The sequence below is a fragment of the Accipiter gentilis genome, chromosome 2 (assembly GCF_929443795.1).
Source record: "Accipiter gentilis chromosome 2, bAccGen1.1, whole genome shotgun sequence".
Lineage (NCBI taxonomy): Eukaryota > Metazoa > Chordata > Aves > Accipitriformes > Accipitridae > Astur > Astur gentilis.
Genome location: NC_064881.1, coordinates 44,889,960 through 44,916,405, shown reverse-complemented (window position 1 = coordinate 44,916,405; position 26,446 = coordinate 44,889,960). Strand labels below are relative to the sequence as shown.

The following is a 26,446-nucleotide window of genomic DNA, read 5'->3' as shown; positions in this document are numbered from 1 at the left end:
GTCCCATTTCATCAGCCTTTTTTCCCCCCTTTGCCCCAAATTCCAATGGTGGCCATGAGTATCAGGGTCTAAAGTGAACTACCTACCTTAAGTAAGTTAAAGGGAAGTTACTACATTTTGTGCTGGAGTGTTGGGTTTTTTAATGGCTAGGAACATATCCTCACGTCCTTTGAAGACTCATTTAGTGAAATTATTTATACCTAGGTTAGTAATGGTTCAGTTATCACCTTTATTTAAAAAAACAAACAAACAAACATATATTGTCAAGCTCAAGACTTGGCAATTTAGAATTCTTGGAATTGCGCTATTGATTGTAGATTTCCTTGTCTTGTATGTAGCTGTGTAAAAGCAGTCTGTTTGCTCTTTTCTGTTGCAGTGCCAAGAAGAAAGTAATTTTGTTTTCAATGATGAGAAGTTCAGATTGTGACAGTCTGTTCAAGACTAAATTTTGAAAACTGAGACTCCAATTGCATATTTACTACTTCAAGGAATCATTGCTCCTTAAGTGTCAAAAATACTGTGTTCATGAGCTTGTTCTGACAAACATTTGACAATGTGGGAAATGCACTTCGAGATTTTTTTTGTTTGCTGGTTTTGCATTACTTTTAGTTTACAATTTATAACATGAACAATTTCCAAAGCTCAGTTCGGAAGTATTTACTGATAACTGACATCTCATGTTCAGTTTGTATCTGCCAGCTGTAGTAACTTTAATTCAGTATCTCTATGGTTTCTGTTAAACCTGTATAACCCCCAAATACTCCGAAGACACGTTTAGTTATCATGTCTTAAGTAACCTAATTACAGTAGAGAATGTTAGTAACTGTATTTATTCCAAGTTCTGAAACTCCAGATCTCCAGCTTCCCACTTCCCTTTTAAAGTTTTAGGTTTATATTTTTGATTCATTTAAAATGGGTGGAAAATTGGAATATGGGCATGCTATAATGAAAAATTGCTTAATAGTTTTACCACTGTTTATGAAATACAATAAAAAATTTCAGTATTAGCATATTCTAAATTAAGGTTTATTCCTTTAATTGCTTCAATCCCTTTCAAATAATCAGGAAGAATAGTCTTGAAGATTTAAAATTTAATTAATAATTTAATTATTTTTAATTTAATTAATAACTTAATTTTGTTGAGATTTAGCAATCTGTCCGTTCTGACAGACCAAGTCAGACGAAGTCATGCTAGTCTCAAGTGTTTTGAGAGTGTACATGTATGCATGCCCATGCTTTAAGTAAATATCATATGTGCCCACTCCCCAGAAAGAAAACATAATCGTAAATCAAGACATTTTTAAAGTAAAATAAATCTTCTTTTTAGTCCAACAGGCAACCAGCTAAACTGAATTTATTGACCTGCCAGGTGAAGCCAAATGCTGAAGATAAGAAGTCTTTTGATTTAATATCACGTATGTAGCAACTTAGTACCATCTTGCATTATGTGGGATTTCTAAAAATGTCATTACAAGATAGTTTGAGTAAAAATAAGGCTACAGTTCAAAATTCAGGTTTGTCTCCAGAAACATGCAGCGCCTCACGAGTGTTCAGATCCCTCTAGTTTTGAACATGAGTTGAATGGACGAATGAATAAAGAACCTTTTGTGTGTGTATGTGTGACATAAATACTGTTCGTTTGACAACCATGAAATGCAGCGTATGTGCTGTTCACCTAAGTTCAGAGAGATGTTTAACAGCTTAGTGGAACATGCGTAAGCTATATCCGCTAGGAAATGGAAGAGACTTTTGGCCTCATCTTGGTTTTCCTTCATTGTCTATTCTGCTTTTTGAGTGCTGTATGTGGGGTTGAGGAAGGCAAGAAGAACCCAGTTTCTCTTGTTCTCTTATCCTCCTTTTACAATATGCTTCTGTCTGTCTAAAATTGGTAGTGACTTGTCTTCTCAGCATTAAAGCTCCTGTGATTTCCCTTCTTCCTATTTTGTTCTTGTATAGCAGGTATTTGTATCCAGCCTGATTTTTAAAAACGCTTTTGAAGTTGATGAGTCAACTTACTGTTTTCAGTCTTTACATATATAGTATTAAACAACAAACAATTCCAACATTCTATATTTACAAGGACAGTCACAATTACAGTGAGGGATAATACCCAGTTCATATCTCATCCTTTGGTTAGTGAAAAGAAGTTTAACCCAAACGGAGGGAAAAGTATGTAATAGGAACAAAGTCATGTTGCCATTTTCTGCTACTTAGGTTTCAGATGTGACTTCAGAAGGGCAAAATTTGATTCATGTGCTTATTTTTCTTTAATATTTCTAACCATGAGACTTTTGAAATATGTACATTTGGTATAAATCAAAATTCAAAATTTCCATCTTTCTCTGTTTTTTAGAATTGTTTTTCATAGCTATGAATAAAGTATTAATGTTGCTGGTTAAGAGCAATTGCTCTTAAAGGCTTTAGTTGCCAAACAGGTTTTCATAACAAATATGTTGATATTTTAAAATTTTATCATGTGCCAAATGAAAATATGTATTTATTTATTTCAGATAACAGAACTTACCACTTTCAAGCAGAAGATGAACAAGAATATGTAGCGTAAGAATGTTTACATTTTTTCAAGTTTATTTTGCCAATAGAGGTGTATAAAATCGCGCATAACAGTGGAAATAGTTTTCTCAGTTAATGCAGAATTAGTGCCTACTGTCTGTTTTTTCTACTGTTGTGAATCTATCAATGTAAAACTATTTAGTGTCATGCTACAGGGGTCTTTGATAACCTTGTAAAATTATAACAAAAACACAACCCAGTGAACCAAAACTCCATACAGATTGCGTACCCTGCCAGCACATGGGTTTGTGTGCAGTTGCTTGGCATGATATAGTAGATCAGGTTATTAGGATTCAAATGATATATTTTAAATTCTTAAATCTTCTGTGTCAGCCCTCTTCTGCAGTTACTTCTTTTCCTCCTGAATCCTACTTTTCCTTTAAATTTAAAATAATAAATAGATAAAAGATCTCCATATAACACATAGAAAATATTTACAGGTAATGCATCTTTCCTGCTGTAGGCCTAGAATAAACAGCAAAGAATATCTGAGATGTGGCTATTTCAGAATCCAGTAACTTGCTTCATTAATGCATGTTTCCTTTAAACAATCTTTCTTCTTGCTACATCGAAACTACTTCTTGTCCTAAGAACCATGTACCACTTTTTTCCTCCTGAATATTGCTCTTGGTGTCATCAAATGTGTGTTGTGCAGAACATTACAAACTAATGCTCATCACTTGACAATTCTGGGAATAAAGCTACTAGTGAAGAGGGCAGCAAGCCTTGAACCTTCCAGGCTGCCTCATTCTTCAGGACTGTTGTGGTCTTTTGTTACATGTCCATATTCCAATGGAAGACTGTGTATTTCAAAGGTACAGGGAATGTTAGTAGGGTATTTCTGTTGTTTGGTAGTGTTGGGAGGCAATGGCATTGAGAGTTCAACATTGGAAGGCATGGGTGAAATGAGAAGGCTGGAGAGTTCTTTGTCATGCAGCTATTTCCTTCCAGAATCTCCCACAGCTTTATGTTGACTCTTAGAACACAAAGCTGACTTGCTAGTCATGCTTACTGCATTCATTCTGGAACTTAATTATTCCAGTAATTTTCTCAGTCAAGATAAAATACTCTTATTTCTGATCAGTAATGCACTTGATGAGTCATAAGTTTTTGTGTATATTTCATAGATTAGTTTTTACTGTATTTGTTGGTTTACAAGGTGAAGTGTATTTTGTTTTGGTTTGGGTTTTTTTTGTCTTAATGCATGAGCAAGGTAGAGGTAGAATACATTAGTAACATACTTCTTCTGATTGGCAGGTCAGTAAATTTGGTTTAACTGGCTGCCTGGTAGACTCTTTTAAAACTCCAGGCTGGTTTTGCTTCCCATTAGAAGCATAGTTACCATTTGTTTACCACTGAAGTCTGGTTTATCACCTTAGTCCAGTGGCTGAGAAAATAGAATCATAGAATATCTCAAGTTGGAAGTGACCCATAAGGATAATGGACTCCAACTCCCTGCTCCTCACAGGACTACCTGAAACTAAACCATATGACTGAGTGTCATCCAGATTTTCCTTGAACTCTGACAGGCTTGGTGCCATGACCACTTCCCTTGGGAGCCTTTTCCAGTGACCGACCGCCCTCTTGGTGAAGAACCTTTTCCTAATGTCCAACCTGAACTTCCCCTGATTCAGCTTTATTCCATTTCCCTGTGTCCTATCACTGGTCACCAGAGAGAGGAGATCAGCACTTCCCCCTCTGCCGCCCCCCTTGAGGAGGTTGCAGACTACGATGAGGTCACCCCTCAGCCTTCTTTTTTTCAAGATGAACAAACCAAGTGACCTCAGCTGCTCCTCATAAGTCTTGTCCTCAAGGCCCTTCACCATCTTGGTCGCCCTGCTCTGGACACGCTCTAATAGTTTGATGTCCTTATACTGAGGTGCCCAACGCTGTACACTGTACTCAAGGTGGGGCCACACCAGTGCAGTGTAGAGTGGAGTGTAGTATTTTTATGTTGTTGCAAGTTTCAAAAGTTTCATTTAGCTAAAGAGACGTTAGCTGCATCCAAGTGTTGGAATACATGCAGACAAACTAATAGAAGCTAAGTGTATTTTACCTGTATTGGCACTGTAGGCCACCAACAAAAAGGTATTGTAATGTTACTCAGACAAGGGTTCTGTTTCAGAAAGTTACTGAAGTGACCCAAGTAATGGTATATATGGATACTTACTTTCTTTTTTATTTAGGAAAATTTCTGCAATATATCTAGTTAATTGAAGTTCATGAACCAGAATGACTGTTAAGGTGTTGATGAAAAACTACAATATAACCAAATGTTTTGTTTTTCTTGTGCAGCCACTGAGTAGGTCCTAAACAGCTTTATTATCTAAGGTGTCATTCAAAAAGCACCCTTTGACTTCCAACCTTCTTGATTTAAGTGTTGTGCAGGAACTATGTGATGTAGCTCCTTGGTTAGAGTTGTCATCCTCTTGTTCCAATTTCCACTTAACTTGTATATGTGTGCCTCTCTTGACCCTTTCTTCTCTATCTTGTGTTTTGTCCACTGAGTTTTAGTGCTGCCTCTGCTCTGTCTTTTTTTCTTTGTGCACCAATTAATTGAAAAATAAATGCGTAAATAGATTTTCAAATCGCTCTCCTTCCAGACTCACATCTAAATAGAGAAAAAAGCAAGATTCATTTCTTTATACTCTAGTTTAACTGACCTTGCATATATACCCCTAGTGATCATTTTAAACTGCTTCCATAAATAGATCCTCAAACAACTTATAAAAATAATTTTTAAAAGCAGATTGTTTAAAATACAAATTGCTGAAGCCTACATTCTGTTATAGGTTTATTACTGCTTCCTCTCAAACATTTCCTTTAGTCTACTGCATTTCTTGATTTTTATCTGGCCAGCTGTCCGTTGACCTTTAATTGCTGCTTGACTGTCCTTCAAAATTCTCAGTGGATTATTAGTTTCTCTTGTAGATAACGTACAGTGTGTGCTCGGGGTGGGGTGGGGGGGAGTGTGTCTATGTGTGCATGTGTGTATATATAATTATATGTATATCATGAGAAACATAACCTCAGATCTCTAAAATAACTAGATTTATTTTTTTAACATACACAATAATAGATGCTTTCTACTTTTTGATAATTGTGGATAGGGCCAAACATACTCCAGACATCACCTTTTAGTTCTTTTCTACCCTCTTTTTGAAGGTCAAGAGTATATTCATTTCTGTAGGAAACATCTGGATTATAAACAAAGCTAGGTTCAGAAATTTTGCTATGAAGAAACACGCATCTAACTTCAGTCTAGTGTTTAGAAACAGTCTTCAGTCATTTTTTTACTTTGGGAAGGCTGAGTTGGAAGGTCTTCATACTATCTGTTGCTTCTTCCGTACAAAAAAGTTGTTTCTGAATACTTGAAAAACATGCTATTCTTGTTCTGTTTATGCATTTACCTGGAAACATCAATGTTGCAATAGCGATTGTCAGAAAAAAACCCAGAGATAATTTTTTTATTGCAAACCAAAAACCCTATTAGACTGGTTGTTATTCTTGGGGAGAACACATGGGGATGAGATTACTTTTATTGGCTTAGAAACACTGAAGAAAAATAAGAGGAATCTGAGTGAAAGTCTGATCCATCTGAGATTAATGAGTACTTCTGTTTCCTTCATTGGATCCAGAAGTCACCCATGATGCCAGATTTTTGTGTAGCCTCGTGAGTTTCTTCAAAACTGGGAATCTCCAGCAAACAAAATGCCTTAAAGGATCATAAGAAACTGCTGAGATCCAGAAAAAAAAGTAGTAGTAGAAGATTGGACAACCTGTCTTATTGTATTGGATAGAAGACAAAGCGGTTCTGTAAGACTTGAGTAATTTTTAAATTATTTGAAAGAACACTAGAAAGTATTACCAGCAGCTTTTTGACTGTTGTCTTGACACTGGTGGTATTGAGAAATAAAGCAAATACATTTTTTAAAGGGAAGAAAAAAAAAAAAAAGACTAGTACAAATAAGAAAAAAGAGGAAGAACAGCAGTCATAAAGCAGTTTTTATGAACTATTGACATTGAATTAATGTACTGTATTTACTGATTTGAATTGTTTATTTTTAAGTGTAGAGCCTGGCAGGAAGGCCTGGCGACCAACTGGGCACTTCTTGTCTAAATAGCACCAGTCATTAGGAACGTGTCTGTTGTTATGCTTGTGTTAAATGGGCTTTGTGCTGATGACTGGAAAGAGCCGACGCTGTGGTGCTTCTCGCTTTGACTGTCTCACAGATGACACCAATGCCATGCAGCCTTGGACACTGGGTTCCTTCTAGCTAAGGAAATGCAACCAAAATAAGTTATTGCTCTTACGGTTTAGAAACTCGTAATGTGGAAATCTGTATCAAACTAACAGCTGGCTCAGTCATGTTGTGTTTATTTTAATTGCATCTAATAATTTTTTAATTGTTACTGCATAGTTGAGTTTTATTCAAATTCTGTCTTTTTAACAAACTAATCAAATTGTAACCCTGAAAGAAATTGTCAACAAATGTCAGAATAAATGTTGTCTGTCTCAGTTAAATGATCATTCTGTGTGTTTAACCAAACATTACTATAATATTAGAAGCAAGATACTGCTGCTTCTTATTTTTTTAATAACATTGGACTTCATCAGAAAAATTGCAGAAGAATGCCATCTAGTGTGGGTTCTTGTATTTTATCATATAACTGGAGAGAGAGAGAGATTAATGCAAATATTGTTTTCAGCATGTGAACTATGGAGCAAATTTGTATTCAAATTTTCAATTTCTTTTATTTTTAAGGTTGATTTTTTTCAATATTTTTTACGCATTTTCTTATAAGTACAAGTTCCCAGATTATTCTCTGCCCATAAAAATTTAAGAAACATATGTGTATGAAGTATATAATACACAGTGCTCATATACCTGTTCAGGCTCTGAATCTGTATTGCAAGACTATATACATAAATCTCCCTCTGAAATCCTTTAAAGTTTGTCTTTGCATTACTATTTCAGTGAGAAATCATGAATTTCAATATGTAGTTCGCTTAGTTTGTTTAGATGACCATAGCCATTTTAGCACATTTTATAAGATTGATGATTTTGGATAATGGGAATATTATAAACAGGAGATGGATTAAGAACACTGTCAATTTACACCTTTTTTTTACGCGGAAATATTTTAGGTTTTAGTTGCAGTAGATCTAAAACCATCTAAAATCACTATACCTGGGATTAACTTGCTCTTTTTCTAAATTAGGCAACACTGCATCTGCAATGTGCTGGTCCTTAGCGTAACTGCTTTCCCCTCTTTTACTTCCACCTGCAGGGTAGCAGTGACTGAGAGGGGGTTTTTTGTTTGTTTTAATTAAAACATTATTGTGTAAACAAAAACTTGCAGAGTGGTTGGGGAGGCAGGGGAAACTGGTGCCAGAAGTATCATTAAAGAGTCTTGATTTGTTCCAGTCAGCAGCTGCTCTTAAAAATTTTATGTTGGCTATCAATATCGTTACTCTCCTGCCATCTTCTCTTCTTTACCCCATTTGTTGCCATGGCAATTTTCATTAATTTGGACATTACAGTCTGAGTCTGATTAGTGCACCGAGACCTGCATTTTGAAAGGCAACTAGACATCAACACATTCAAAAATGTGCCTGCTGTCTTCTCTATGGAGAGAGAGATGCACATTGGAGAAAGTAGTGGTTATAATTTTCTCCTTTAATAATGAGAGAGACTTAAGGAAGATATTGGGCACCAACTTTTAAAGCAGTTAAATTTACAGGAGCTTAATTGCACCCTTTCTCTTCCACAGCTTCTGCTTATTTGAGGAACCCGAGAACTGTACTGCTTTGGCTTTAAAATTGTTTACCAAAGGGACTTTAGAATTAAGACTTTTACTCTTTGTCTTTTTTCATTCTTACTTACCTTTTCTCAAACCTTTCTTTCCTGTCTCTGACTTTTTCCCCCACTCAGTCTCTCCCACAATAGTCCTTCTTTATATTTCCACTAATATTTTGTTCCTGACAATCTTTCTACAGTTTATAGATTAACTTGTATTTGCAAATGCAGATCTTCATTAAGGTCTTTATCTTGTGCTAGATGGATATCAGTATTGACTAACAGCAAAGAAGAAGCATTAAATATGGCATTCCGTGGAGAGCAGAGCACAGGGGAAAACAGTTTAGAGGATCTGACAAAAGCCATTATTGATGACATACAGAGATTACCCGGAAATGAAGTCTGTTGTGATTGTGGCTCACCAGGTATCTCAACTTGTTCATGTCATCAACTTCGTGTTGGGAGCAAAGTAATTTCTTTAAAGAAGTGTTTGTAGAGTGCAAACTAATTTTCTAAATGGTGTGTTGATCAGTCTTCAACCTGTTTTTAAAAGAACAAATATGACTTTCATACCTTAGTTCCATTTAATTCACTAAAATATTTTTGTGTGTTGTCTGTGCTTACTTCCAGCAGTTCAAGCCCCTCTGGAGTTTGAACTGTTCTTGTTGCACTGTCTCTAGATGCTTGTTGCACTTGAATGGAAGTTGCTTGGCATCACTGATCCTGTGCATGCTACTAAGTAGAAGTGAGTAATGCTTAGACAATGATTGTGGAAAAACTGACCTGGCCAGGATCTTACTCTGAGGTTTTATCTTGGCATGAGACTACTGGAATTGCAGTATCAAAAATACTCAGAGGTGGAGTAAGTAGTCTTGTGCAAAGAATGAGACCCAGAGTTGGAATCTTACCAGATTCTGTCGTCAGAAGTACAGAGCTACAGGTCAGTTGTATGTTGCTTAGAGCTTGAGAATTCAACTTGTCATAGAGCTACTGAATCGATGTGGTAGTTGGCAGCTGTTACAGCTTTCACATCTAAAGAGACACTTCAAGAAGGTGATGTTCATTTGGAACTGAGTAGATAGTATGTATCTTGAAGATGCTTACTGATGTAGAACTGATCCAAATAAGAAATACCTAGATAAAAAATACAAAGTGGAATATAATTATGTCAAATCCTGGAATCGGTTCATTCAGTTATTTCATCATGTGATGTTACAGAATCTTCAGATTACCGTTTTCATTCATCTTTTAATTTATGGTGAAGTTTTAAGCTTCACTCCTGCACCCCAGCTTGCTGCTGTAAAACTCTTGACTTAATGCCTTATCAGTTACTATTTAAGATCAAGGAAGAGACTAATTTGAAGACATGTATGTATAAAAAAAAATATCAGGAGCTTTTTCTTTTCCTTAAAAACTGGTCTTGCTTCTTATGTAGCATTCATAGTATAAGATCTATTCCAGTATTACATGCAGATCTCCTCCATGACAGCAGTTTTTTGTATTATTTTTTTTTTTTAATTTGCTAGATTAGCCAGCATTCCTTAAATTTTCTACAATTCTACATATTGGAAAATGCTATGGTTAATCTTTAATGAAGAAAGACTATTTAAAGTTCAAGAAGTAAAGATTAAAACTTCAGAGGTTACCAACAGTGGAATTTAGAAGATCTGTTCCTTTTAAAAACAGGAAACAAAAGTCTTACCTTCTTTATACAAGAAAAAAATCCTAAATGTATTCAAATATGGTCATTCAGTATGGATTTATAAGACTAAATTCAGTGTCTTTGGGACTGTCCCTAAATCTGAAAATCTCAATTCCCTTGGTTGCAATTTGGGGTTAAATTTGCACTGCAGTTTGGAGGACAGTATGGAATATTCTTAGATTTATTTGCATTTGTTAAAACATTAAATGAGGAATCCTTTCAGAATACATTGGGATTTCTTACCACCATTGAAAATCTTTTCTTGAACTTTGATTAAATATATTAATTTTTTTTAATTCCACAGATCCAACATGGTTGTCAACTAATTTGGGCATTTTAACCTGCATTGAGTGTTCTGGAATACATAGAGAAATGGGTGTCCATATTTCTCGAATCCAGTCTTTGGAATTAGACAAATTAGGAACGTCTGAACTCTTGGTAAGTTTCTTTAATTTGGATATTTATTATTTTTTTTAGTCAAATGTTGACCTGTTTATAGGAAACATTCAGATGTATAATTTACAGTTAATTTTTTTCAAGGTATGGGTTTTGCAGAATGTCATCTTCATATTTTTGTATGTCTCTTACAGGAGGGTTTTTACTATTATGTATTCTTGATGCTTTTGACTACTTGTCACTTCTCGCGTTCATTTCATGAGGTTTTGCGGAATGAATATTGACATAAGTTGTGATTAGTGCCATCAAAATATTGTCTGTTATTAGCTACTCTTGTCCTTAAATCAGGACAGTCTAAAATCTCATGTAATTAAAAAAAGTGGAAGCTAATTTAACTTGACAAGTGAGAATGACCATTGCTAATTTTGTCAGAAAAATATTGGATGAATCTTTTAATTTGATGGAAGAAACCCTGCAACATTAAAGTTATGACAGGAATTTGATGTGACCAAAAAAAGGAAAAAAATACAAACAAAAAACCCCAGTAACAGCAGGTTTATCTCCCCAGCTGTGTTTGGCCTGTGAGAAGACACTTGTTAAAGAAATTTTGTATGGGAGAATTGAGAGAAGTTAGAAGGCAATTCTGGATTTGTGTTTAAGTTTAACATGCACACTAGTGCTCTTTTTGAAATCTTGTTTGCAAAGTTACTATTAATTTAAATCAAATTTTATTAAGCATGACTTCCCAGTAGGTCTGAACTTCTTTCCAAAAGTAACTTCCTGATCAGTGTACTAGCACTGTTTCAGTGTTCATGCTGCTAGCTCCTCATCCTGTTTCTGTACTGGTGGCAGATTGTCTTGAAATATAAATAATTAGCTGTGACTGTGAAGTCTGTTGTATTAGTTCTGGGATGATAGGACTCATACTTGAAAAAGATCTTTAATTGCTTTATGTTTAAATGTAATCATCATGCTTTAATTTTGCAATCCTGTGTGTTCCATCTTTTATTAATAGTGTGGAAAATACACATTAGTAGTCCAATTTTTAGGTTGCTGTTAGAACCCCCCAGAAAACCCACCCTCATATATATGTATATTTTTTTTATTTTTCTTCTTATTGCAGCTGGCCAAGAATGTAGGAAATACTAGTTTTAATGATATTATGGAAGGGAATTTACCTAGTCCTTCACCTAAACCCAGTCCATCAAGTGATATGTAAGTTCTGAATTTCTAAATTCTTTAACAATAAGTTTACTGTGGAATATATGTGATGTAAAATGTCTTAAACAGTAACCAAGCCACAGGAGGGCTAGGATGGCAGAAGACTGGGGATTTTTACTCCAACTGTGGAGTTTCTTGTCATGTAGTCACTTTCTAGCCATCTCAGCTTTTAAGTTTGGTTTTCAAGATTCATTATTTTGAATCTTGAATGTTTCTGAGTTTTGTAGTATATCTTTAAGTGATAAACAAAGTTGGACTAAATGATGCTAGCTTCAGGTACTGTCCTGAGATGGTAACAAGGTTTTTCTTCCTTTCCCTGGTGTAGGAGTCACACAGAGAGCATAACAGATGTGGTTTTGCTACAGAAGACCTTTTAACCTATTAATTATTCTGTTTTCTAGCTGACTTAGTATTTTTCTTTTATTCTGTTTTTACCATGTTTTTTATGCTTATCTTGTTTTTAACAGGTAGATATGTTTCCATGAGAAATCACACTTCAGGCTTTGTTTTTTCTTTGGTCTTAGTCCCCAGTGTCAGAGTAATTTTCATATGTAACGAAGTCAGGGTAAAATTGAATATGTACCTTATTTGGGGCTTGTTTGCAAGAAAGATGTGCATTATAATAGTAACTAACACACTCTTTATCTGATAGTTTTCTTCTTCTCAGGTCCTGAGTTTGGCAAGGTGATTTTAAATTTAAGCAATTGACCCATTTTTCTAAAAATTTCTAAACGAAGCTCTCTTTCATACCCCACAGGACTGCACGTAAAGAATTTATCACTGCTAAATATGTAGATCATAAGTTCTCTAAGAAGACTTGTGCATCTGCAGCAGCTAAACTGAATGAATTACTTGAGGCTGTCAAATCCAGGGATTTACTTGCACTAATTCAAGTCTATGCAGAGGGGGTAGAGCTAATGGAGCCACTGTTAGAGCCTGGACAGGTAAGCTTATCAGGTAAACAAAGCAGAGTATTTTAAATAATGTGTATTTGTAAAATGTCCAGGACCTGGGACTGCTACCTTAGATGCTAAAACAAGAGAAATAACAGATGAAAATGGTGGGGTTTTTCTTCCTTTCCTTAATGTGGCATCCTTGTGGGGAGGGAAAAGATGACTGTATCTGTTGTCATCAGTTGGTCTAAAGGAGTGTGAAATGCAATAGTAATATCATACACTGTTCTAGGTGCGACTATAGTATGTTGAAAAGCACCTGTTCTGCAGTAAGTTTCTTTTAGGAATAGGCCCAAAGAGAGAGGGCTAGACTTTATAACCCAGGGTCACTTGATACCACAGACAGTATCATATCTGCTTTTCAAGTAGTTGCTGAAGGAACACATTGACTGTATACAAGTCTCTGTTTACTCTGTATGAGGAAAGAGTAAATCTGATGTTTCATCAGAAGCTGTGAAGGCATTTACAGGCATACAATTTCTTTCAACCAGGAAGAGAGTTTGGGTTTGTTTGTTGTTTTTTTTTTTTTTAAATAAAGTTCTGAATATTTGATCTTTGTTCTGAAGTCAGTAACAGTTTTTCAAAAAAAATAGTCCTGGTTGACCTCAAGTGTCCAGGTAGAAATGTTGCTCAAGAGCAACGTAACCTGTTTTTATAGGTAATTGATGCTGTGTAACCACTTGGTTGGCAATGTTTTTTCCTGTTACTTTTGAACCCAACTTGGAGAGAACTCAGAGAATGTTTTCAACAAGTTCTGTGAAAATAGCTAACTTGGCAAAGGACAGAGTGCCTGTTTGTATCGAGTGGAGGGAATAAGTTCAATGTAGTCTCAGCACTTGAGATATCACAGAGTATTTATCATGGAAACACATTACAAATTCTCTAACTACAAGGTAAACTTTCTATATTTGTCATCCAAAGCAGTTACCACAATTAGCTCCTTAGCATTTCTCAGCTATTAAAGTTGGTGATACCTAGAAGGGTATGAACACCAGCTGAAATGTAGTCTGCAGACGGGACATTTATAGCAGTATTCACTGCTGTAAATTTTCTCTGATGTTTACTAAAGTCATGGTTTTTTACAAAGTTGTGACTTTAATTCTAAATATATGTACTATAATATACTGTTTTTTAAATGCCCTTTATGATCAATAGGGGTTAATGAAATCTGCATTTAAATTAATTTCTTATGCAACTTTTAAACATATAAGTATGTTTTATATATATATATATATATATAGAAAATAAAGTATGATTCAGTTCAAGTTCAACAAGGAGAAGGAAGCCCTGTATCTGGGGAGAAGCAACCCCATGCACCAATATATGCTGGGAACCACCCAGCCGGAGATCAGCTTGGCAGAAAAGACCTGGGTTTCCTGGTGGACGCCACGTTGAACGTGAGCCAGCAGTGTGCCCTTGTGGCAAAGGCGGCCAATGGTATCCCAGGCTGCACTAGCCAAAGTATTGCCAGCAGGTTGAGGGAAGTCATCTCACCCTCTACTCAGCACTGGTGAGGCCACAGCTGGAGTACTGTGTCTAGTTCTGGGCTCCCCAGTAGAAGAAAGACTTGGACATACTGGAGAGGGTGCAACGAAGGACCACAAAGCGTTTGGAGCACCTGATGTATGAGGAAAGGCTGAGAGATCTTGGATTGTTCAGCCTGAAGAAGAGAAGGCTCAGCAGGATCTCATCAATGTATATAAATACCCAAAGGGCGGGTGCAAAGAGGACGGAACCAGGCTCTTTTCACTGGTGCCCAGTGACAGGATCAGAGGCAGTAGGCGTGGACTGAAACACAGGAGGTTCCCTCTGAATATCAGGAAACACTTTTTTACTGTGAGGGTGACCGACCGCTGGCACAGGTTGTTCAAGGAAGTTGTGGAGTCTCCATCCCTGGAGATATTTGAAAACATTTGGACATGATCCTGGGCAGCCTGCTCTAGGTGGCTCTGCTTGAGCAGGGGTGTTGGACTAGGTGAATTCCCCATGTTCCTTCCAACCTCCACCATTCTGTGATTCTGTAAGAGATTTGATGTTTGTAGGACTATGATTTTTGTGATTCCCGCCCCCCCCCCCCCCCCCCCCCCCCCCCCCCGGTTTTGTAGGAAATAGTGTTGTGGCTATGCTTGATGCTCACCAAGGCATCATAAAGCAACAAGTACTGTAAACTCACTCAGTATTCCTTTATAGGATCCCTTTTAATTAGTAGTAACGAAAATGGTTAAAGGCTCTTCAGGATTGTTCCATCCATCTGGGAAAAAGGACCAGTTTTGAGAAGGCTATGATCTCAAAGTGTTATGTCGCTTCCTTTGAAGCACATGGTGTCTTTTAGAGATCAGAAAGGCAATAACTGTTTTCATCATAATTTCCTAATATTTTTCTGTTGAAAGGGTTGTAGAAGAGTGACATATTTCTCCATAGGTCTGATATTATAAGCTTTGCAGAAGTAAGACATAAAAATCTAACTTCTATTTACATGTGTTTAGGAGCCAGGTGAAACAGCACTTCATTTAGCAGTCCGGACTGCTGACCAAACCTCTCTCCATCTGGTTGACTTCCTTGTACAAAACTGGTATGGATTGCTCATTTTTCATCAAATTGTGCATTAAAAATGCAGATGTTCAAAGCTCTGCTTGCAGCGGTTTGGACAGTGTTTGCTCATCACTTATAATCGTTCTCCTTAGATATGTTTCAAAAGAGCATAATTTAATACCTTTGAGTTGACCTTTGTGTTCCTAATGAGTAGAGAGAGGGAAAGAAATGTAGATTAAAAAACATGGAAAGCAGTTACATAAAAATAGAATGAAAGGAAAAACTATGTAGAGCAAAAGAGAGCATTGATTTAGAACACATGAAACAATGCAAATGAATGGTTCAGGTAAAGGAGGGATGGACAACTAAACGTTCCAAATACAGGACACATGCAAAGAAATTGTAAGAGTAGAAGACAAGGAGCTTTCTCAGAAAATTATGAATAGAAGCTGGACTGACTTTGAAAAAGTTGTTCTAATAGTTAATAAGCTGTATCAAAGCTATTGAGAGCATAGTCTTCTTAACTAGTAATTTTCAACATCTAGGTTGTCTGAGCTATTCCTTGTTGTCGAGAGATGTGTTCATAGAAGTGAATAAACCTTAATGAAAACATTAAAAAAAAATAATTTGCATGGTGTAGTGGTACAACATTATTTTTTATACGTTTCACAATATAGGTAATGATTAAATGAGATCAATTCCAGTCCAATTCTACAGTATGCTATTAAGTGAAAGAAGCAGCAGTCGCTTCTGTGTCAGATGGTGGTTTTTACAGAACGATGAGAGGGGAGGGTTGGGGAAACACAGAAGATTCGTCATAACTTGTTTGAGCTGGCGGGGGAAAGGCTTGAGGATTTTTTTTAATTTTTGTTTTTCCATCAGCATAGCGAATCATCCCTGCTATTGAAATGCAGTCGGTGAATACTTATTTCTTTTCCTTCCCCTCTCTCATAGTTTATGTAGCGTTGTATGTAGGGAGTGTTAGAGAGAAAGTTTGGTGTTCTGGTAACAGGACAGACTTGGAATCCATGTTCCATTCCTGACAACATCTCTTGGGCTACGTGGACTAGCTGTGTAACCTTCACTTAAACTTTATTCTACACTACTCCCTCATGTTAAATGGAGTGCTGACTATTGTAGGAGTGTTACTAAAGTAAAAAATAAAATAAAAACTAAGATACTTATATTTGCAAGCTGTTTGAGATCATAATTTGGAAAATGTTTTAGAAGCCCAAATTATTATTCTGAGTATTATTAAAGGACTTGTTATTTTGCATGATTATTTAAAATTATTTTGTTTAGTTATGAAGCCTCGTAGTTTCTTCAGATGACTATCATCTTTTACATGTTTCTGTCAGCTGTCTGTATTTTTGTCTCAATCTCAACTTTTAAGAGCATCTTCACAACCATATGGGCTCGGCACCTACTGTTCAGTATGGGTAATACTGAGTGGAGGAAAAGCTGTCATCTTCTGAGCTTTTCTTTTCATTTTTATAAATGTATTATATTGATCCCAATGTGTCAGTAACTTTTTTGAGAAACCTTGTTTTAAAAATTGAAATCTGAAGGAAGTACAGTTTTAAAAAGCCCTTTGAACTCCTTTGCACATTTTGTCTTTCCCTAACTCAGTGTCTATCCTTGTATTCCTTCTTATGACTCTCTTATGCATCCTCACAGCCACCTTCTTTATAGTTCCTTGAATGCATGGGACTTATTAACCTAACTGTATTAAAATGATTTTTTCAGATACTCTTTACTGGGCTAATTTAGCATGTTTGAAAAAGAAAATTCCAGTAAAGTGCCAGGTAGAAAACAACTGGCATGACCTTACAAAGGATTAGGTTTGAATCTTTGAGTTTCACAATTTGAGTTTCACTTTTTTGTGGTGTTTTGTTTTGGTTTTTTTTTTTCCTTGAATGAACATTTGTAGATGCTCAGTCCTTTTCAGCCACAGCTCAGGAATTTCCAGTATGCTAGGAACTATTCTTAATAGTCTTTGAAAGTAATTTTTAATTTTAAAATCTTTCTTTCTCCTCCTACTTCATATTTGTTCAGTAAAGTATTTATGCATTTATTATTTATAGGGATGCTAGATCTGAAATGAAGAGCACAGCATAGAATACTTTTCTTGATTGTTTTTTCTTTTGTGTTTAGTGGAAACCTGGATAAGCAAACAGCATTGGGTAATACGGTTCTACACTACTGCAGTATGTATAATAAGCCTGAGTGTTTGAAATTGCTTTTGAGGGGGAAGCCAACTATTGATGTAGGTAAGTTCATTATTGAAAACTAGGAAATAAAGATTTCCTAAAATTTCTTTCCATTATTTTAACCACTTTTATTTATGTCCCACTGTGTTAAGTGAACTTTTAAAAGGAAAAATAAAATTGTATTAAGAAGATGAAGACTTTACCACCAGCAAGCCTAAAGGAAGCAGTCAGTTAAGAAATGGGACTTAAATTCTTAGAAGATAATAGAGACAAAAATTTTCTAATACAAAATACTACTGAAAACCCCTAGTTTTTCTGCAGTTTTATTTCTGACACATTGTAAGTGTCCTGGAAATTAGGTTTGTTGTTTATATTGTGAAATTCATCTAGTACTTGTATGTTAGAATGCTTCAAATGCTAGAATGTTAATGTTCAAATGTTAGAATGCTCACATTAATTCCACTCTGGATGTATGTGGGCTTTGTGTACACTACAGTTAATTCTTCTTTTAGTAGTAAATGTCGGTTGGCACTGTGACTTCACCCAGCATGCCCTAGCCACCACTGTAGCTGATTAGGGAAGGGATTAGCTTTCTCAGCTGCCTTTCTTCTTCTGTTTACCATCTACATGTGTAAGATAGGTAAAACATTTGCTGTACCTAAATCAGTCTGTTTTCATCATGGCTTGGCAAAAGTTTAATTAAAAACAACCTGTGTAAACTGTTTGCTCACACTTAGGGTAATCTCTCGTTTACTAGACGGTCTCCTTTCCCCGCCATATTTTGAGTGTTAGGAAGGCTTGTTAGGCTCAGGAGCTAAAGTGTCATCAGCGTGTCTATAAAACATTTGCATTCTCTCAGTTCTTGGTATAGGAGGGAAGCTTTCTGAACAGTTGGTGCAAACTGAAGAGTATGAACTTTTATTTCACCCTTTCTCCTCATTGCCATCATTTTCCTCCACGGCTCAGTAAAAAAATGTTTCATAAATTTAAGTTCATAGCTCAGTGGCAGAAGTCATTGGTTTCCTTGGCCTTTTTAATACTTCCTTAGAATATTATTATCATAAGTCAAAGAATTTGCTGTGAGCTTTTTTTTAGCAGGTATGTCCCTAATTAAGAAAATGGGAAAGCTATCTGAACAAGCTTAAGTCTGTTTATTGGGCCTTCCATTGAACTCTCTCCTAGGTAGATGCCAGAAGAGCGTTCTTACCTTTTTGATTGTTTTGGTTGGTTGGTGTGTTATTTTTTTTTGTTTGTTTTTTTTGGGGGGGGGAGGGTTTTTGGTTTTGTTTTGTTTTTTTAATGCTTTCACATAGGAACTGTATTATCTTCTTTAGTCCTTGAAATAACAGATTTATACTTAAAGGTTGAAAGTTTGAAATTTATATAGTGTCTTAGGCTGTTTGTGTGTTAACTTAAGAAATACTATTACTTTCATTCCTTTTCATATTAAAACTCCTGAGCCATCTCAGATTGAGCTCTCTGTAAGGAGCCCTCCTTCTTCTAAGGAACTTAATTCTTTCAAATTCATAGGCTTTTCTAGATGACTGCTTTGTGTTTTCTAGAATTCATGACTGGCATTCTGTATGTAGTATTACAGATAGACATATTTGCTTATCATACCTCAGTTTGGCTGTTTTCAGTTCCCAATCACAGAAATGCTTTACAATCTGGCTATTATGTAGAGCATACTCTGTTCCAGCTCCATGGCATTTACAGCTATACTGTAAGAGTGAATTTTACCTGAGCTTTGTCCACATAAGGTTGGGGTGTGGGGGCTGTTTTTATTTCTTGAGACTTGCTACTGAGCATCTAGGAAGGATCCCATTAGATGTGCCAGAGGAGCGTCCAGAGTGCTTGGATATGACCTTCTTTCTGATCAGGCATTATTTTAAAAAGTAAACCCATTTTATAGCCTTTATAAAGAAGAAATGGCTAGAAAGTTTTAAAATTATTCTTGTTCAAATGTCATCTTAGAATAGGACTTCTGTCTTCAAATTCAGGCTTCAAACTGCTACATATTAATCAAAGTAAAACATGCTTGGATCAACTTTAGCTTTTTTTTTTTTTTTTTTTTAAATCTTAGAATAGTTTTTTTCTTTAAGCTATCTTACCCTGTCTGCTTGCTTTTTCTGCTTATTCATGTAAGAGTTTTACTGGCAAAGGAGTTGAGTGGAGATTGAAATGACTAAATTTCTTTATATTCTCTGCTAGGATGGTTAGGAGGGATTTGGGAACTGTCCCAGCAGATGCTGCTGTTCAGAAAGAACCTGATGAAATGCATGAGCACTTAGAGTGGAATCTTAAAGAGCTGCAGCTGCTATAGAGTAAATAGATGTTTTTGATCACTTTTAGAAGTTACTCTGCTAAAAATAGTGAAACTTAATGAATTGATTCTTTAGACATCTCAAAGAATCACTTTCTTTTTCTTTTTCTTTTTTTTTTTTTTAAATTGTTAAATTTTGTAGTAAACCAAGCTGGAGAGACGGCTCTGGACACAGCAAAAAGAGTGAAAGCTGTCCAGTGTGAGGAACTGGTAAGAACCAGGGGGGAAGGCAAGGGGGGAATCTTTACTTCTTTAAAGAAGATATCATTACCACTGTATCTTAAACCTGGTATTGCTACCAGCTGGCTGTGCGCTGATCTGAAGGCCTTAGAAGTATTTTCTAACTTCAAAAACACAACAGTCATTTTCTTTGTAACAGTTTAAGTTCTATTGGAAGTACTTGGTTATTTTAACCAGTGTATTTGAAGACCTTTAGTACTGGAGAGTGAGGTATTTGAATACCAATTCATGCATCATTCTAGGATATTTGGGCTTCATCACCTCAGAAGTTCTTAGAGACATTTCTATCAGGAGTGCAAAACAACCCCTGAAGTATTAAATCTATCAAGACCTTTTAGGTCTGGATCTTTGTTTGACTTTTCCTGCTTTGGCTTTCTCCAGTTTATTTAATGGGACAGATAGTTCAGAGATTGTGAAAGTCATCTTAAAAGGAGAATTGAAACAACTTGAAATTAAACCTCCTCAAAGGCAAAAGAAGCAAAAATGTAATGTCTGGAAGTTAGGGTATCAAAAAATGTAAAACACCAGCTTCTGTGGGACTTTGTCTCTGTATTGAACATGATGAGAGCAAGAACTTTCTGGAATTTTGAGAATGTATGAGTGATGTGAACAGATGCCACTCAAGAAAATTATTGGAGTTCAAGAAATAAAGGTGGTAGAGTTAAAGGTACTCTTCTGAAGCAGTTAGCCAGGAATAAGGATTCTACATCAGACCAACAAGCTTGTTTGTTCTTAGCCCTCTGAGGTGCCTCTGACCAGCATGCATTTAGTAGGCAAGTGAATTGAAGTACTATCAATGGATTAAAAAGTCTTAAGTAGTGTGGTAGTTTCACATTCAAGACAAAACCAGAAGAATTTACAGAATAGTTGTCACTTGCTGCTTAATTCTATTTCTTAGAATTTTTTTGCCTCATTTTGATGATCCAAGAAGGGTATCTACTTTTCTCTGCAGCTGATAATTTTAATACCTTTCATTTGACAATTGAAAGTTCTTGTCATGTATTACTTAATTATTGCATAATCAAGAGAGCTTATCCTTCACAAATCATAATGATTTCCCATATTTCTGGGGATGCAAGTCAACATTTTGCTATGGTTCATAAGGTGGTACTCTCACTGACTTCTCAATTACTCCCATGCCTGGTGTGTAAGTACTGTTTCCAGTGTTTTGAGTATTCTGTTCAGGTAAAAAACAGCTCAGCTGTACAACACACAATTGGTATGGATTGTTTTTTTCTTTGCAGTATATATTTAATAAAGTAACATCTGCCGTTAACGTGGACCAACTGATAGTGTTGTTAGAACAAACAAAAACAAGTGGATATTATCAGTGATCTTATCTAGCAGTTAATTGTTATGATTATTGTAATCAAAATTCCATGAATACCTCACTGATTATTTCAGTTAACTGTAATAGAGCATTTATGCCTTTTCTCTTTTTTCATTTTGGAAGGGGAAAATTATTTCTGGATTTTTCTCAAAAGTGGCAATGAGATAAGGTTTAGAGTAAAAAAGAAATATGAGTGAGCATGCTGTTTATCATGTGCAATAAAAAAGTACAAAATAAATATCTAGATGTTTGAAGTATGGTAGATGTACTAAGCTAATTTCTGTTGCATAGGTGGAGTCTTAACTGTTTAATTAAATTCAATTTCAACTCAAGTGCGCTCATTAATGCTTACATAACAGATTGAAAATACTTTCTTCTTCCAAATTTTATTTTGGGAAGGTGGTTAAAAGCTTTCATGAATCAACGAGTACAAAGCAGACTACATTTCAAAGGATATGAAGGGATAAATAATGATAGGAATCTAAGCATTGAAAAGGCGAATTTATGTCCTCAGAATAACCATGAACTGCAATTTTCTTTTATTGCTGATCATTGAAGTAGTAGATTTTTAAAGAATGTGGATACATTATTTGGGCTGGCAAAGCAGAGGAATTTTGTGCTTAAGACACATTGGCCTCATCCAGTGAGAGGGAGGAAAATATTTAAATAAAGGATAAATACCTTGTGTTTTGATTGCAACAGAAGGACTGTGATTTTGGAGGGGTAATAGTTGTTTGTACCAGAATTTATAGATAGGTTTTGCCTTTTCTTTTTGGAAAGCAGGGCTGCAGATGCATTCTGCTTTTGTGCATATGCCTTCTCTTCTTGTCATCTTTTTAAATGGTTGTCAAACATGGCAACTTATACCTTTTTGAGAAAATCTTCCCTTTTTGCCTTTTACCTGTTTTTCTATACCTCAAGTAAATGAAGGATGTTTGTGTGATTGCTCTGAAATTGTTTCTTTTTAGTGTCTGGAAAAGTTTTAAACCTCTAAATATTTCAGTTTATTGCTTGTTGTTACAAAACTAACTTCGTTGAAACCAAAGGAACAGCAAATATTTTAACAAGAATTGTTATTTCTTTCAGCTTTCTCAAGCCAAGGCAGGAAAGCTAAACCCACATGTCCATGTAGAGTATGAATGGAATCTTCGGCAGGAAGAAATTGATGAAAGTGATGATGACTTAGATGATAAGGTAAGCATGAATTACTGATACGACTTTGCACAACACCTGCCAAAATTTCTGTTGGGGGGGGGGGGGGGGAACTAGTTTTGAGGTCTGTATTAAAGACTGCCGAAGTGCTTTTTGAATATAACGTAGTTATTATGGACTTGAGTTTCAGAAGTTTTACTTTGACAAGACATACAATATAATATAAAGCAGTAAATGTAGATTACTTTGTTGTCATTTTATCCCCTTCTGAATTCTAGGTTGTTAATATTTAGCTGGAGGAAATCCAAAGCTTACATACTTATTTTTCCATAAATTAATTAAAACCCTAGTTGAATCAATAACTATTTTTCAAAAACTGCTGTGCACTTTATTGCTGATTAAAAAAAGTAATGGAAAGACAAAACTTGAGGGCATAGGATAATTGCCATCCTAGAACATGTGAAAACCTAGCTTTAGTGTCCTACTTCAGCAAGTCAGTTAATTACTCTGTGCTCTGTTTCTGTAATAAATGGGAATACACTTATTCTATTTTATATATGTGCTGTAGAAAGAAATGTGGTCAACTTTTCATTTTTCTGTGACACTTGGGACTGAAAAATTCAGAAACCCAAATAATTTACATATCATCCAGGACAGTAGAGAACAAAATGATTATCTGTGCAAGGAGACTCAGGAGGATGACTAATGCTATATTAGAGATAATAGGCTGCCTGAACCAGAGCTGCAATGAAACAGATCGTGCTCCATATGTAGCTATTAATATACAGCAATCAAAAATTGCTGTGCAAAATTTCTTCAAAGAGCAGTTATATACATTTAAAAGAAGAGACATACCACTGAATATATTGCTAGTTCAGTCAACAAATAAATCTGAAGTGTCAGAAGTGGTTATTTTATTTTTTATATGCATCAGTGGGGTTAGTATACTTGATCTTTGAGGGTAACTGTCTGGGCTGAGTAAAGGGCCATTTGAACTGAAAATTACTCATATTCTAAAAACTTCACTAGGCTTTTATTAATATATTATTCAGTATATTATTATTGTGTATCTGCTGCTTTAAGAATAAATTTAACTTTGTGTACATGATGATTGAGGATCTTTCAGGTTGGATCTCTGAGAAAGGGAGGAATGTGGGCTTATTTGTCCAATAAAGAAAGAAATTATGTTTGCTAGAATATGTTCTGTTATATTCTTTCCCAATCCTATTAACTATATTTAGTATTTAGACAGCTGTATAATAGGTTTTTCTATTCACAGCCTAGTCCTATAAAAAAAGAAAGATCTCCAAGACCTCAAAGTTTTTGTCACTCTTCAAGCATTTCTCCTCAAGACAAAATGACTCATCCTGCATTTAGCACTCCTAGAGACAAGCAAAGACTCTCCTATGGAGCTTTTACCAATCAGATTTTTGCTTCTACAAGCACAGATTCACCCACCTCTCCAACTGCAGATGCTCCTCCTCTTCCTCCTAGAAATGCAGGCAAAGGTAAGTCTTTTCAAACTACGCTTGCAAGCAGTAATTTTTCCACAGTTGTCAGTTGTCCTTCCTTTAACCATGTGCATTACAATGGTTCAAGATGTAGTGTGTTTTTCTTACTACACTGATGTGGTAAAATATACAATGCATGTTCAAAACTTTAAATAAACAAACGACCCCCCCACCCCCAAACCAAAACCACAACAACCATAGGGGACAATGCTTTGTAACAGACTCATTCATAACAGCATATGTGAATGGGTGAAAAAAATAAAGTAATACTCTGCTAAATAAAAGTTTGTTCATTTTATGTAGAAATTCTGTTCATATTTTGGAGAAGTGTTTTTACGCATTTACAGTCCTCAAAATACAAGTGTTAGAAAAAGGCTGATGGTGTGTAGTGCTATATGATGATGTGCTGTGTAGCATCTGGCAGAGAGGGCGAAGAAACAAAGCTTTGGTGGAGAGGAGGTGCATGAAGACTCCCTCTCTTGCAGTCAGACAGTGTGTAAAAAGACAAATGCCAGAATGACCTGCGAAGTGCTAAGCAGGTTGGTATTACAGTTCCTCCCATCTCAGTGCATCTGGATTCTCCTCTTCCATTTGGGTGAGTGCTAGAGGGGTGTAAAGAAAAAATACAGGGTGCAGAGAGGGATGCAGAGAAAATACCAAGCCTATTGCCAGACAGTTAACAAGTCACACACTGAAGATCTAAACTAAACATCACCCATTCTTCCCTGAGTGAAACAACCATTTTGCTCTTGTAGAATTATCCATAAGGAGGGTTTGTGCTACAGTTCAATCAGTTTTGCAATCTACATTTAGTTGAAATGAATGAGTTGTTTTTTCTTAGTAATAGTAGTGACACTCTTGGTAGTGCTTGAAAGGGAAGAGGACTTATTTTCATGAGACTTGACTCTTGCAGCTGTAGTGGAGGATGGTTCTTTGACCTAGACAGCTATAAATGTCAAGTTTAGAGGATGTATTATGCAACAAAACCTGTTACTTTACTATCATTTGTGCAAATCTACTTTTTAGAACAAAAAAACTCTTCATCTTTTCCCTTTTTTAACTTATTTAATTTAGAAATAGCCAAATTGTGTTTTTACAGTAGACTTCTGTCCTGGTTTTGGCTGGGATAGTTAATTTTCTTTCTAGTAGCTGGTATAGTGTTATGTCTTGGATTCAGTATGAGAAGAATGTTGATAACACACTGATATTTTCAGTTGTTGCTAAGTAGTGTTTAGACTAAGTTAAGGATTTTTCAGCTTCTCATGCCCAGCCAGCAGGAAGGCTGGAGGGGCACAAGAAGTTGGGAGGGGACACAGCCAGGGCAGCTGACCCAAAGTGGCCAAAGGGATATTCCATACCATGTGATGTCATGCCCAGTATATAAACTGGGGGGAGTTGGCCTGGGGGGATTGCTGCTCAGGAACTAACTGGGCATCAGTCAGTGAGTGGTGAGGAATTGTATTGTGCATCACTTGTTTTGTATATTCCAATCCTTTATTATTATTATTATCATCATCATCATCATTTTATTATTGTTATTATTAGGATTATTAGTTTCTCCATTTCTGTTCTGTTGAACTGTTATCTCAACCCATGAGTTTTACCTTTTTCATTACAATTTTCTCCCCCATCCCACTGGCTGGGGGGTGCGGGGAGTGAGCGAGTGGCTGTGTGGTGTTTAGTTGCTGGCTGGGGTTAAACCATGACAACTTGTTAGAAAAAACTTTAGTTTTGATGAAGGCTACAGTATAGTTTAAGGCTTCAGCAGTTATGCTGAGGGATGCTCCCCTGTGTTAGCACCGCTATAACTTCATATTTCATTTCTTCAACTGGTAGTTAACTTTTTTTTTCAAAAATAATGAAGAAATGCTCTCAGTAAAAGGAACAGAACAGAGTGTGTTGGCATCAGATGTCTGCTTTTACATGTTCAGATGCTGTACTGAAGAACTACTGTTCCACCATCAGTCTTTGTCATGTACTGACAACTTTCAGATGAATCCCTTGGCTCTCTTTTTCAAACAGGTTTGTTTTCCATTAAGAGGCAAAGCGATTTTGTCAGGTTATGCATTTTCACATGAGATTTCATAACCCACATTTCTTTGTATCATTTTTATTGAGGACTCATTTGTATTCCTTGTAACTTTATTATGTTGACCTTCCTGTTTGCTTGACAAGATTCTAACTTTTTCCTTCCTCTCCCCCATGTTTTTTACATGCTCTAACAGTTTGCTACTGATTGTCCATTGTCAGACACATTATATTGGCTTAGATGTTCCTTCAGTCTGGCCTAGGATAACCTTTTTTGTCATAAAGTTGCAACACTTGGAAACTAATCATGAAACTCATTTCCTTAAGAAGGTTAAGGAGCTTGCATCTTGTATTCGTCTGTACACTGCTTAGTATGTTGTCAGCTTTCAATGGATTATAATGAACATTATTTCAGCAAATTGTTTTTTTCTCCAGGAAGGGGAATATTTATGTGCATATTTCATTCTAAGTATGTG

General features: G+C 35.9%; 1 protein-coding gene across 4 annotated transcripts in view; it reads left to right on the top strand.

The window, feature by feature from the left end:
• ASAP1 (ArfGAP with SH3 domain, ankyrin repeat and PH domain 1) overlaps positions 1-26,446 on the top strand; it is a 161,401-nt gene that overhangs the window by 111,259 nt on the left and 23,696 nt on the right. For all 4 annotated transcript variants that reach the window (XM_049827698.1, XM_049827688.1, XM_049827708.1 and 1 more), the window contains 11 exons: positions 1,328-1,415; positions 2,511-2,559; positions 8,634-8,797; positions 10,379-10,512; positions 11,594-11,685; positions 12,449-12,635; positions 15,131-15,216; positions 17,331-17,446; positions 19,852-19,919; positions 22,366-22,473; positions 23,711-23,939. In XM_049827698.1, the coding sequence (XP_049683655.1) occupies positions 1,328-1,415; positions 2,511-2,559; positions 8,634-8,797; positions 10,379-10,512; positions 11,594-11,685; positions 12,449-12,635; positions 15,131-15,216; positions 17,331-17,446; positions 19,852-19,919; positions 22,366-22,473; positions 23,711-23,939 (1,321 nt within the window). The remainder of the gene's footprint in view (positions 1-1,327; positions 1,416-2,510; positions 2,560-8,633; positions 8,798-10,378; positions 10,513-11,593; positions 11,686-12,448; positions 12,636-15,130; positions 15,217-17,330; positions 17,447-19,851; positions 19,920-22,365; positions 22,474-23,710; positions 23,940-26,446) is intronic.